The sequence below is a fragment of the Suncus etruscus genome, chromosome 19 (assembly GCF_024139225.1).
Source record: "Suncus etruscus isolate mSunEtr1 chromosome 19, mSunEtr1.pri.cur, whole genome shotgun sequence".
In the NCBI taxonomy this organism is placed as follows: domain Eukaryota; kingdom Metazoa; phylum Chordata; class Mammalia; order Eulipotyphla; family Soricidae; genus Suncus; species Suncus etruscus.
The window spans coordinates 764,031-778,285 of NC_064866.1; the positions used below are offsets into that span (position 1 = coordinate 764,031).

At 41.5% G+C, this 14,255-nt stretch overlaps 1 protein-coding gene across 2 annotated transcripts in view; it reads right to left on the reverse strand.

Annotated features, from left to right (window-relative positions):
• Window positions 1–14,255, reverse strand: part of ARNT (aryl hydrocarbon receptor nuclear translocator) — an 89,866-nt gene that overhangs the window by 23,901 nt on the left and 51,710 nt on the right. For both annotated transcript variants that reach the window (XM_049765911.1, XM_049765910.1), the window contains exons 7-12: window positions 11,515–11,728; window positions 10,408–10,510; window positions 7,462–7,527; window positions 6,830–6,915; window positions 2,575–2,651; window positions 1,412–1,546 (exon numbers count right to left, since the gene is read on the reverse strand). In XM_049765911.1, the coding sequence (XP_049621868.1) occupies window positions 1,412–1,546; window positions 2,575–2,651; window positions 6,830–6,915; window positions 7,462–7,527; window positions 10,408–10,510; window positions 11,515–11,728 (681 nt within the window). The remainder of the gene's footprint in view (window positions 1–1,411; window positions 1,547–2,574; window positions 2,652–6,829; window positions 6,916–7,461; window positions 7,528–10,407; window positions 10,511–11,514; window positions 11,729–14,255) is intronic.

The window sequence follows — 14,255 nt, forward strand, 5'->3', positions numbered from 1 at the left end:
TGGTATAGGCAGATGGGTTGTGGGAGCCAATGAGAAGCACACATGTCTGTCTATCATGTACCAGGACCAAATCCTGTGCTGGACATCCCTCATGCCTATGCCTATAGGATTTTTCTTTTTCAAAATATCATACATTTTTTTTTATTTTTGGGTCACAGCCTGCGGCACTCAGGCTGGCTCAGGGGTCCATATGGGTTGCCGGGAATCAAACAGGTGTCAGGGTTGGCCACGTGCAAGGCAAACGCCCTATTGCTGTGCTATCGCTCCTGCCCTAGTACATTTTTCTTGGCTGCATTATTTTATAGACTGGAGGTATAACTGACATAACTCAGTCGTTTAAAATATAGTTTGATGACTACTGTAAATATATAGTTGTGCAATCACTAGTAAATCAAGTTTTAGAACATGTTCTTGCCCTTCAAAATTCCCTTGTCCCCATTTATAGTCAACTCTTGCCCCCAAATCCCTAGTCAACTGCCAATCCCTACCAATCTGCTTACTGCTTGCCTCAGTTTTGCACTTTTCTAGAAATGTATAAATGGAATCATATACTTGCAGTCATTTGAGTGTGGCTTCTGATAGATTACTTTTACTTTGTTATTTTAATTTTGCAAGGGACCACACTTGGCGGTGCTCAGGCTTACTCCTGGCTCTGCACTTAGGGGATCACTCCCAGTGGGGCTTAGAGACCTTTTGGGATGCAGGGGGTCAAAGAGAAGTTGGCTGCGTGCAAGGTAAACACAAGACCCTCTGTATTCTTTCTGGCACTCATCAGTATTTTAACATGAATGTATTGGTTTTTATATCAATTCAACAGTAATAGACATTTAAATTTCTTTCTACTTTTTGGCGATTATAAATATAGTAATAAACATGCAAAAAGGGAACAAAATGGCTTTTTAGAAAACAACCATACATTTTTGGTTTGTTCTGTTTTAGGGCCACACTTGGCAGAACTCAGGGTTACCCCTGGTTCTTTGCTCAGAAGGCCATATGGGGTGACTGATCCCAGATTGGCGGCACCCTACTCACTCTACTATTGCTCTGAGCCCCAGCCAAACTATTCTTTAAAGAGGTTGCACCATTTCACACATTTGTCAATAAAGTGTGACACATCCAATCTCTCCACAGTGTTCTCAGCATTTTGATTAGTCATTTTGGTGAGAACTTTATATTTATTAGTATCCATATTCATATAAATAATAAAAATATATCTTCATACTTGAGCCCCACCAGTTAGTTTTACAATATCCTACCTTAATATTTGATCATATTTACCTAGATAGGGCAATAACCTGGATATAAATCTGAATTGATAGTTATATTTTCATTTACATGACTAAATAATCTCAATATAGGCAAGGAAAAGAGGCCTAAATCTCAGCTGTGTAATCATAGGTCCAGATCTCACCTGTGGCTGGTAGCCAACAGTAGCTACACAACGGTGATCCACAAAAGTAAAAATCCCCTCAATATTATGTCGAGAAATAAACTCTGTTGGCTGACAAACAGTACTCATGTCTGTACAGTTGGGTGAACTAGTTACCTGAATGTAAAGATATAAAAATGAGATACAATGACAGCATTTTTCTTACAGTTGCACTTCCCATCTCCCCAAGACCATTCACAAAGACTTATGAGTTTTTAGATATTTTCAAGCTTTCACAGCTTAGCCACAAAGGAAAAAATAAACCACAGTCTGAAAGGCCATGAATGAGGGAGGTCTAGCTATATACAGTGCCATTTACCAGCCTTCTAAAGAAAAGATATTTTAAAAAATCACTTAACCTAAAACCCACCTACTTCTTTTTTTTTTTTTTTAATTTTTGGGCCACACCCAGTAATGCTCAGGGGTTACTCCTGGCTATGTGCTCAGAAGTTGCTCCTGGCTTGGGGGACCATATGGGACACCGGGGGATCGAACCGCGGTCCGTCCAAGGCTAGCGCAGGCAAGGCAGGCACCTTACCTTTAGCGCCACTGCCCGGGCCCTCACCTACTTCATATAAGTGGTGTTCCTTATTCAAATTGGAAAATTATAGTCCTAAGAAACCAAGAAATGTTTTTGTTTGTTTTGCTTTGAGAGAGGGGGTTCACAACCAGGAGTGCTGGCAAGGTGGTGTAGGATGGAAGGGGATTCCCAATAAGGTACATCAGCTACATCCAACGAGGTACATGCAAAGCATGTGCTCCAGTCCTTTAAGCTTACTGGCCCTAGGAAATATTTATTTTTATGAAATAAAGCAATCAATTCCACTTCTCTCTTGTTACCAAAAATCAGAATGAAATGAATTTTCTCTCAAAGCGAAAGAAATAAACTGGGAGCAGAAAATTCAGCACTGTATATAAATCTATAAATGATATAGGGAAAAAAGAATTCCCTTCTCTAGTCACAGATCTTTCAAACCACAGAGAAGTGATTCAACTCTGAATATAGTCGACAACTACAAACGCAGGAAAATGTAGAGGCATCTTCATTAGTATTCAGAGTAGAAGGAAAGTAACATGAACAAGTCCTGAAGACTTCTTTAAACTGACAGTCATTAATTATGTAAACATGAAAAATGTACACCTACCTGCAATCTACCAATGGCCACTAAACAAAACTTGCTACCCTGGCCAGCCTCCGGGTCATCATCTGGAAGAGAAACACCTTCAGGAAGGTGGAGACAAAGAATTAACAGACTCAAATACAGTCAGGTAAGTAAAAATTTAAGGCGCATGCATGTAGGAAGAGGCTAGGAATAAAGTGATGAATAATAAGAACAAAAAAGTAAGCAACTACAGAGGACTGTCTATACCAATAGTGTTTTGGAGTCATAACAAAGCAGCAGCGCTCAGGCAATTGTGCGTTGTCAGGACCGAATCCAAATCTTCTGCATGCGAAACACACTCTGCATTCAGTCTAATGAGATCTTGGTATAGTTCAGCCACGAACAATTTTAGTAATTTTGTATATACTCATATATATTATCATATTAATAGACTGCACAGTTGGGCAGGAGCAAGAGCACAGCGGTAGAAGTTTGGCTTGCACGTGGCTGACCCAGGATGGACCTGAGTTCGATCTTCAGCATACTATAAGGTCCCCCAAGCCAGGAGTGATTTCTGAGTGCATAGCCAGGAGTACACCTGAGTGCCACCGGGTATGGCCCCAAAACCAAAACCAAAACCAAACCTAAAGACTGAACAGGGAAGATTTGACTCAGAAGTAGTCTAAAAAGCAACGCTGGTCAGGGCTGGAAAGATAGTACGATAAAGTACTTACACAATCGATTTCAGTTTAACATCATATGTGGCCTCAAGCACCACAAGGGCCTTTTTTGAGTGAGTGTAGGTACCCCTAACCCACCCTCCCAATTCTCTTACTTCTGGGAGAACTGGCAACTGAGAACACACCGCACAAAAGTCACAATATATAGTGCTTTGAGTTCCTGAACAACTTAATTTCTTTGATGCTCTCACCCCCATAGGAATTCCAGTGTGTCGCTGAGGTCACTTAATATTAGTAAGTAAATAAAACAACAGAATGGTCAGCTAGCAACAAGCGCTCACTAAACCTTCTGCCACGTCTTAATGACCTCATTGGAGATAAATAGTTTTCACAAATTTACTTGTCACTATCCTATTTTTTTTCTTTCTTCCCTTCTATTTCCTTTTTTCTTTTTATTCTTACTTTTTTTTTAAATTTTTTATTTTCAATTATGAGAACATTATTCTTACTTTTAAAATGATTTTGTTCTCACTTATCTGCAAACAAATGTGTATGGTCAACTATATAATGCATGTTCTTTAAATAAAGTAAACTGAAAAATTAAAAAACATTATTTTGGTCGTCGGGTCATACATGGTCAGGGACACATGCAGTGCAAGCCATCAGCCCCAGGGCTCCTGCATACCAGTGCTCTGGTGCACTAAGCTATCACTCCTATTACTTTTAAATATGACTTAAATAGTTGCTTATTTTAAATATTACAATCTATTACTTTTAAAATAAATAGGCCAAATTTTTAATTACACAGCAGCAGATATTTATGTCTTTCTATAAAAAGGTCAGGTTTTCTCTAGTTTTGTCTTTTTTACCCAGAACAAACTAACAACTTATTAATAGCAACAAAGATTAATGCCAACACCAGTATGGCTCAAAAACAAAACAAAACAGAAAGGTTTCAAATGTATGATTTAATGCGACGAACTACAAAGGTTACAAAGGTTAAATGACATTAAATAAAAAATGTATTAATTATATTTATTATCAGTTTTTGTACTTTCCTTATATTAAGTCTAACTTTCTTTTTTTAAAAAAGAAACTATTGATTCATTGATTGGTTTCTGGATCACACCCAGCGGCGCTCCGGGGTTACTCCTGGCTCTGCACTCAGAAATCATTCCTGGCAGGCTGGAGGACCGTATGGGATGCCAGGAACCGAACTGGGCTCCTTCCGGGTCGGCTGCATGCAAGGCAAATGCCCCACGGCTGTGCTATCTCTCCAGCACCCTAAATCTAATTTTCACTCCATATATTTAATATACTACTTCCAAATTACATGAGAAAGGTTCTTTGAAATTATACACAACTCCCTTAAGTTATGCCAATGGTTCCTGGGGCCCAGTGTGCAGCAGCTACCAACAGCAGCTCCCTAAGGAGTGGTCACAGCTTGTTCTTACACAGGTTGCTCTAAGCCAGTGCTTCTCAAATAGTGGGATGCGCTCCCAGAGGGGGGCGCAGGGCTCTGTAAAGGAGGGCACGTTTGACCTCGGCAAACACTGTCCTAATAAGCTAAACCCTGTGTTTATGTCTCTGTATGTTTTTGGAGTTGAGAGTTGCTGTGTCCTGCTTCAAACCCCGCTTCGAAAAGCTGTGCATTGCAAAACATGCTCATTGGAGCCATTAATCCAGACGTCGCCTCTGATTCAAAAATCAGCTCAAATTATTTTATATATTTTTGGTTTGCAGGTTAAAGTTTGTTTGTTTGTTTGTTTGTTTTGGTTTTTGGGCCACACCCTGTGACGCTCAGGGGTTACTCCTGGCTATACGCTCAGAAGTTGCTCCTGGCTTCTTGGGGGACCATATGGGACGCCGGGGGATCGAACCGCGGTCCGTCCTAGGCTAGCGCAGGCAAGGCAGGCACCTTACCTCCAGCGCAACCGCCCGGCCCTTTTTTTTTTTTTTTTTTTTAATAAAGATACTATTTACAGTCGCGTGGGGGTAGGGGTGCAAAAATGTTTTCTTCTTCCTAGGGAGGCATGACAGAAAATAATTGAGAAGCACTGCTTAAGGGAACCTGGAGAGTCTTTTGCAGTGGAAATTCCTATTTGTTCTCATGTTTCTCCTAATCTTAGCTTCAGAGAGGACATGGGATCCTATGAAAAGGCTCAGGGAACGGTGGCCAGTGCCCACATTAGCCAAGTCGCCACAAAGCAAACGAGCCTGGGGCTGTAGCTCGACATTGGGCCAACTTACAAGTTCTCTGCCCATCAGAAGAGCCACATCTCTGGGAAGAGGGAGATCTCAGGCCTCGCCAAGCTTAACTTAAACTTAAAGTTTGAACACTTGGAGTCTGAAGAGAGGCCCATCGTAGATGGCAGTGTGATGGGTAAACTGTATCTCTGATCATGAACTTCAGAACGAATGAGCGTCTTGGCAATTCCTGACAGCTTTTGAGTTGCCCCTCCCAGATCCCTGCTTCCCACCTCCCCTAGAATCATGCAACTACTAAATAACAGCGCCAGAATACCCAGCATTTTTCTAACCCAAAATTTAATCTCTTACCAACTCTCTTACCCACTCTCAATTTCCCCAGAACCCCTACGTCCTCTATCATAATCAGAGCAAAAAAAAGCTGCTAAGATTTGGAAGTCGTGACAAGCCAGTTCATTTTTCCGTTATCCACTCAGCCTGAGAAGCCAGCTAACAAGGGGGGATCTTAGAACCCCAACCACATTTCAAACATTCTGTTTAACTTCAAGTTCTATAAAGTTCATTTGCTCACACCTTGATTTAAACCTTTTGCCAGAAGAGTTTCCCTGAAGAACAGACACCAGGCCACAGTAACATGAAGACTCTCCATATAAAAGGGAGAGTCTTCTAAAAACTGAAATAAAAACCAAGGTCGGGAGCGATAGCACAGCGGTGGGGTGTTTGCCTTGCATGCAGTAGATCCAGCACAAACCTCGGTTCCATCCCAGCACCCCATTCGGTCCCTGAGCCAGGAGGAATTTTTGAGCGCACAGCCAGGTGTAACCCGAGCGTCACCGGGTGTGGCCCAAAAAGCAAGAAACAAACAAACAAATGAAAACTAAAAACCATTCAGAGAAGGGTAAAGTGATATTCTGTCCAGTACTGCAAACTAGGGAAAGAATATGGAAGAAGGGAGAAAGGGAGGGAAACTTGTGACATGTGCTCTGGTGAAGAAAACGGTGTTGAAACATTTTAGGACTGAAACTTGGTCATGAATCCATGGTTCACAATTCACAACTCGGCTTTACCCAAAACAAAGATCATCCCTGGTTTCTTTGTATCTTTTTGATTACAACTTGATGTCAAACAAAATAGAGAAAATCTCTAAGTCGCAAGATACCAAATAAATCTTTTTCTTTAAGTTTTGGGTCATGCTGGGTAGTAGTGCTGAGAGGATACTCCTGGCTCAGGGATTACTCCTGATTGTACTTGGGAGACCATATGGAGGGGAATCAAAACCATGTTGGTAGCATGCAAGGCAAGCACGACTCTGTACTCTTATTCCAGCCACATATCTTATTGAACGTGTCTGGACTATTAAAGAACCCATGATGTCAGAGAATAAATCCATTGCTATTCAACTTTCCTACCTGCTGGAGGCCACGCCTTGATGTAGCCTGTGCAATGGACCACCACGAAGTGAGGCTCTCCATCCTTCACAGATCCAAGCCCATTCCTGCAAGAAGGAGAGGCGTGAACCCTGACCAATCTAACAGGTAAAGGGCAATGTCAGCTGATGAACTTGGACTTTTTTTTTTTTTTTTTTTTTGGTTTTTTTTGGGCCACACCCGCTTGACGCTCAGGGGTTACTCCTGGCTATGTGCTCAGAAATCGCCCCTGGCTTGGGGGGACCATATGGGACGCCGGGGGATCGAACCGCGGTCCTTCCTTGGCTAGCGCTTGCAAGGCAGACACCTTACCTCCAGCGCCACCTACCCGGCCCCTGAACTTGGACTTTTAAGGTACTGAGGTATTTAGAAATTTAGTCAACTATTTCTTTGGCTTTTCCACCCCAAATTGGCCACCATAGTTTTGACATATGCCTAAGCAAAGCAACGGATAAATCAGCAGGAATCAGTAGGTCAAGTGGAGGAAGTAACAGGAAGGGAAAAAATAAAGGAACCAGGAGGTAGAAGAACATGGATGAGGCTGCTACAAGACATCTAGTGCCGAATGAGACGGACGCCTCAGTACCGGCCTGACTGCCCCTTGGGGACCTCACCTGCATCGGTTCCTCACAAAGCTGAGTCTGTTCATGGAGACGGGATCCACAGAGCTGTTGCCGCACCTGTTCCAAAGAATCAACGAACATTAAAAGCAATGACACCACACAAAAAACTCGGTATCCATAAAGGCCAGTCAGGAACAAGCTGACGACAACTAGGTGCATGATCATGCTACCAATGTCCATCAAAACAGAAGCCATGTGTGTTATTTCTAGCAACTGTCTAGGAACTGAAATAAAAGTATCAACATGCCCATGCCCTTCAAATGCGAAGATCCCAGTATCCCTTTTCTATAAAGAACTAGATATACATTTTTTTGGGCCACACCCGGTGACCCGGTGACGCTCAAGGGTTCCTCCTGGCTATGTGCTCAGAAATCGCTCCTCACTTGTGGGACCATATGGGACGCCGGGGGATGGAATCACGGTCTGTCCTAGGTTAGCGCGTGCAAGGTGCTAACACACTACCACTTGAGCCACCACTCTGTCCCCTACATATACATTTTTATTGTTGTTTTTGGACTATACCCAGCAGGACTCAGGAGACTATGTGGTGCTGGCTCAAGCCTCCAGCATACGCAAAGGTATCATACATACTACCCTTTGGGCTCACTTCTAGGCCCCCAGAGAGTAAATATGTTCAGCTTTATAATCTGTTCCAACTAGTCTGCTACTAAATTTAGCACTGAAGCAGCCAAACAACAAATGGGAAAGGCGTATTCCAGGATAGTTAAGAATGGTTTGCTGGGGCCGGAGAGATAGCATGGAGGCAGAGTGCTTGCCTTGCATGCAGAAGGATGGTGGTTTGAATCCCGGCATCCCATATGGTCCACTGAGCCTGCCAGGAGCGGTTTCTGAGCATAGAGCCAGGAGGAACCCCTGAGCGCCGCCGGGTGTGACCCAAAAAACAAAACAAACAAACAAAAAAGAATGGTTTGCTGACTCCAGTTCAAAAATGAACTCAATTCATTTACGATATTCTATTACTTATCTTTCTCCTGCCAATGTCTCTGTATTATCTGTGTCCAAGTACTACAACACTCCATCCCATCCTATTTTCTCATTGTTTCTTTAAAGTAATAGATAAAATGTCCACTTAATACTAAATTTTGTACTTTTCCCAGGAAACTTTCTCAACATCTAATTCATTATTCCTAATTAGCATCTTCAAAATATAATGCAATTTCCATTACACAACCTGAACTTACTTTCTGACTTTAAGATGTGTCCTTCCTACCTGCGTACAAAATACTTTTTAAAATCCTAAAATATATGTAATTTCTATCTACTAAAGCAGATACATAAATTTTCACTCTTCAAAATGTAGAAAAATCTAAGTACACTGAAGTTGTCTTATGAGGCAATGGGAAAAAACAGATTTTGATGTCCAAATGTTATGACTTAAAAAAGAATCTTGTATCGAACATTATCAATGAAATCCTGATAAATTTGGAGACCAAATGCTATGATTTAAAATAGAACCTTATATCAGAAATTACCAATGAAATCCTGATAAATTAATTTCTTTTAAGTTTTACATTAGAATCCGCCCAGTTATGTTTAGGAGTCATTCCTGACTCTATACTCAAGAATTACTCCTGGCAGTACATGAAGAACTACCGTGTTTTTTCATACCTTAAGACACACTTCCACCCCTCTCCCCCAAAAAAGATGCCTCTTATAGAGCAAATGACGCTGGGAGTGGGAGCTGAAGCTCGAGTGCAGGAGAGGAGAGCATCTCAAACTATCTGGGTCTTATGGTCAGGTGTGTCTTATAGAGCAAAAAACACAGTAGATGGGATATGCCAGACATTAAACCTGGGTCAGTCAGAAATCAAGAGAACTACCATCAGTACTACCAAGCCCCCTGATTAGCTAATTTCTTAGAGGTTTTTCCTTTTTTTCTTTTTTCTTTTTTTTTTTGTTTTTTTTTTTTGGGCCACACCAAAACGCTCATGGGTTACTCCTGGCAGGCACAGGGGACCATATGGGACACCGGGATTCGAACCAACCACCTTTGGTCCTGGATCAGCTGCTTGCAAGGCAAACACCGCTGTGCTATCTCTCCAGGCCCGAGGTTTTTTCTCTTTAATTGACAAAGTAGTTACCATGAAGTCAATCTCTAGGGCAATTCTAGGAAATGATATAGACATATAGTACCTATTAGGATGATTTGGCATAAAAGGATATTGCTTAATATTATTTCTCTCACCAAAGTTATCTAAATTGGGAGCCGGAGAGATAGCATGGAGGTAGGTCATTTGTCTTGCATGCAGAAGGACGGTGGCTCAAATCCTGACATCCCATATGGTCCCCGTGCCTGCCAGGGCAATTTCTGAGCATGGAGCCAGGAGTAACCCCTGAGCACTGCCGGGTGTGACCCAAAAACAAAACAAAAAACAAAAACAAAAACAAAAACCCACAACAAAGTTATCTGAATTATTTGGGAGTTAAGTATAATTAAACTGAAGTTCAGCTTCAGGTTTAATTACTGACCAGAAATTAAATCTTCAGGGGTGTAAAAATAGTATAGTGGGCAAGGCATATGCTTTGCATGCACCTGACCTAGGTTCGATCTCCAGCATCCCATATGATTGAGTACAGAGCTAGAAGTAATCCCTAAGCACTGCTGAGAGGGGGTCCCTCCATAAAAAGAAGAAAAGAAATTAAGCCCTCAACTTTTTGTTTGTTTGTTTGTTTTGTTTTGTTTTTTTGTTTTTGGGCCACACCCAGCGTTGCTCAGGGGTTACTCCTGGCTGGCTGCTCAGAAATAGCTCCTGGCAGGCACGGGGGACCATATGGGACACCGGGATTCGAACCAACCACCTTTGGTCCTGGATCGGCTGCTTGCAAGGCAAACACCACTGTGCTATCTCTCCGGGCCCAAGCCCTCAACTCTTAATAGTTCCTGTATCAAATCAAAATCCTCCCCCTGACACTCACCTCATTCGGCAAATGAATGATCTCCTTGAGCCCATACACATCCTCATGGAAGACTGCTGACCTTCCTTTTTCACTGTTCCTGTCTTCAAATCAAGGATACGCCCTGAAAAAGGTGAAGATCAGTCAGGAAAGCAGTCTTGTGTGTGGAGTGGGGGAAATACTGGAGACAAACTAAATGTTCTATTCATGTCTCCAATCTTCTTGTTTATAGTAAGTCAAGGAGATGAAAATTTTGAACATAAATATCTAAATTCCCATCAAATTTTACTCCTAAGTTCAAAGGCAAAAGTTATGTAATTAACTCTGTACAAAGGAACATAGGTGTAGAAAGTAGAGTTGGTAAACAATTCTCTATTTTTACTTTTACACACATTCACTGTCATGGTTCAAAAAACAAAAATAAAACTTATCTGCTGTAAAAACACACATGTGCCTAAGTCAAAAGTATTCTTTCCCTTTAGAAAACAGACAACTTTTGAGTTTAAGAAAAAATCTTGGGGCCGGAATAATAGCACAGTGGGCATTTGCCTTGCACAAAGCTGACTCAGGTTCCATCCAATGGGGTCCCATCTGGTTCCCCCAAGCCTGCCAGGACTGATTTCTGAGCATAGAACCAGGAGTAACTCTTCAGTGGCACTGGGTGTGGCCCAAAAACAAAAACGAAGGGGGAAAATGTATTACATATTTACACACAGGTAACCACAGGCCTCTTCTGCAAAAACCTATAGTCACATAATATAGTACAAAGCCAGAGTTAAACACAAATAGGTAGAAACAATGCCAGGTAACCAATCACCCATACGAGTCAAAGGAAAAATGAGATATTAACTCACTTAGAAAGGGGAAAACTATTACTATACCTATGGTTTTACTAATTTACTTACATTAATATAAAGATAAAAGCAAACTTTTGAACCAACATTATCACTAAAATAACATTTTCTTTTTTTTACATCTTTGCGATGTTAAAGATGCAAATCTGGCCAATAAAGCATCTTCTAGGGATAAAATACAATTTAAAGAGTTAAACATTTTTTTTCACTTCAAGAAAAAATATAAAAACCAAACAGGTCCTTCTCATTCAATTCTTACTCATCTCATCCCCACCTGTCAAGGCATTTTCCGAAGTAGAAAGCTGTTCACGGAGCTTGTCCACATCATCCGGATGCACTTGGTCGTAGAGTGTGCTGCCAAACCACTCAGACTGTGGTTGGTTCAAGACAGGAGTGACAGAGTCAGACACATAGACGACCCTCCCTGTTTCACATGAGACAATAAATAAAAAGCCATCTGCTGCCTCCAAGATCAAATGTTTCAGTTCCTGTCCAAGAAAAGGAAATGCAAGTTTAATGCTGATCACCCAGAAACCAATTATTACTTACTACTCATGAAGATATGTGACATTGTAGGCTGTATACATCTATTTATCTCTGCAATAGTTGCTGATTCCTGTCTGACTGAGATCTGCACCCTAAATAAAGTCATCTTCAATGATGAGATCATCTTGGTATAACATTTTCCTGTCTCTCTATCTTATCTCCTCTTCTTTATCTCAGGACTCAAGACTATTAACAATCAAGTTCCTTACCAAACTCTCCAGTCTCTTAGTAGACCTCATTCTAAAATAACTACTGATTTTATTGGGGGGGGAGCGGTGGCACACTTGACAGTGCTGGAGGACCAAATACAGCCACAAGTGCATGCAAGCTAGACAAGTGACTTAAGATTATACTAGCTCTCAAACCCCTATTTTCTTCCCTTTTCTAGAAACATGATCAAATATGTGTAAATTTTCCCCAAATTTACTTAGCTACTTTTTCAGTGCTAAGCTTATATTAAGAGCAATGTGATATTAACTGATTCTATTCTTTTATTTTACATTATTTCCCAATCCCACTGCAGTCTTCAAGTGAAACAACTGTACTATAGAAAAAAAATTGGGGGGGGGGGTCCACATCTGGTGGTGCTCAGGGGACCATAAGGAATGCTGGAAATCAAACCACCATCTGTCCTTGGTTGGCCACGTGCAAGGCAAACACCCTACCACTGTGCTATCTTTCTGGCCCCATGAACTATAGAAATTAAGTTTCTCATTGCCAACTCAAGTTCTGTTTCCTGGTTCTATGATTTTACTCAACCCCTCTGTAGAATCTAACAGCCTTATTCATTCTATCCTTTACATTTTATCTTCTCCTAACTTCTATGACAATACTCTTTTTGCTTACTTTCTCAACATTCCTTCTACATTCCACCAAATTCCTTTTCCTTTCAATGTTATACTTTTCAATGTTTTATCTTAAATTCATTTTTCACATTATATTCTTTCTAATAAATCAGTCATTCTTCCCAATTATGAAATTATACCTAAATCTACCTCCCTAGACTTGACTATTTCTAAAAAGGGGGGAGGCATATACAAAATAGCAGACCCAGAAGCTACTCCTTTTTTTTTTTTGGTTTTTGGGTCACACCCAGCAGTGCTCAGGGGTTACTCCTGGCTCTATGCTCAGAAATTGCTCCTGGCAGGCAACCATATGAGATGCCAGGATTCGAACCGCCGTCTTTCTGCATGAAAGGCAAATGCCTTACCTCCATGCTATCTCTCTTTGCATTGGACCCAGCATTATAGACTTGGGGTCTGGCAAGGCCACACGTAGCAGTACTGGGTATTTGATGCCAGGGATTGAACTCAGAGCTCGATGCATGTAAAGCATACATTCCACCCATTTCTTTCCCCAGCCACAAAGCTTTACTGTAAAAAGTATTTATGTGCATTTTCCTTTCATCTTTATTTTCCATCGACATATTCCTACTCAGTTTCCAAAAGGTTGGAAATATTTTTTGCTTGTTTTATTTTTTCTTATCATACATCAAAAGTAACAGTCCACCTCCAACAGTAATTGCTAGTCAGACTCCTTTTATCACTACAACTGAAAGGTGTTTGGGGATAAGAAATGAATTTTTGTTTCCTCTTCTGATTGTTAAGGGTTTGGAGGCCACACCCATCGGTGCTTAGAGCTCACTCCTGGTTCCGCTCAGTGACCACTCCTGGCAGTGCACAAGGAGCTATGTGGGATTCTGGGGATCGAACCTAGGTTAACAGGTCGACTACATGCAAGGCATGTGCCCTACCATTAGACTATCTCTCCAGCCCCATCCTCTTTTTTATTTTATTGGCTGACCACCTCATTGATTTTTTGAGTTCACTGAACATTCTTAACATATCCTTTCTAATGTCCTTATCAGAGGGACATAAAGTGGTTTTACTGGTTGAGTCTTCGGGGCCACCCCTTTCTGCTCACTACACGTGGGGCTTCTTCGCTGCTTTCCCACTTTACAGCGAGCGGGTGTTTTTTCCATTTACTTTTTGTGCCACTCCTATTGCCTGTGAGTTCTTTGCAGTAACCAGCTGGCTCCTACTCTTTTCTCCTGTCCAAGCTATCTAAACCAGATGTATTGTTTTGAACAAACTGTTAGATAGACTATGCCTGGTTCCAAAGACCTGTCAGTGTCTTCGACCCTGTCATCATTCCAGCTGCAATCTAATTCTTCCACAACTAGTTTTGTATGTCACTGTATGGCTCGATGACTAGAGCTAAGAATCGAATGGTGTGACGCTCTCTGTGAGACACGCAGAAGTGAAGTACTAGCTTCCTAGCAAGATTCTGAGGCAATGCTGAGTTCATGAACCGGGGGCCAAGCTAGGAGCCAGGTACAGTTTGCAAAGGTCCGGACAGGGGAAGAAAACTTCCTTTTATTTTCTGGAACCTAAAGTCGATAAAGGCCACAGTCATATCCTCTCCCATGATGCCACTCTTCTCCACCATGAATGCTCTATTCCTGAGTGG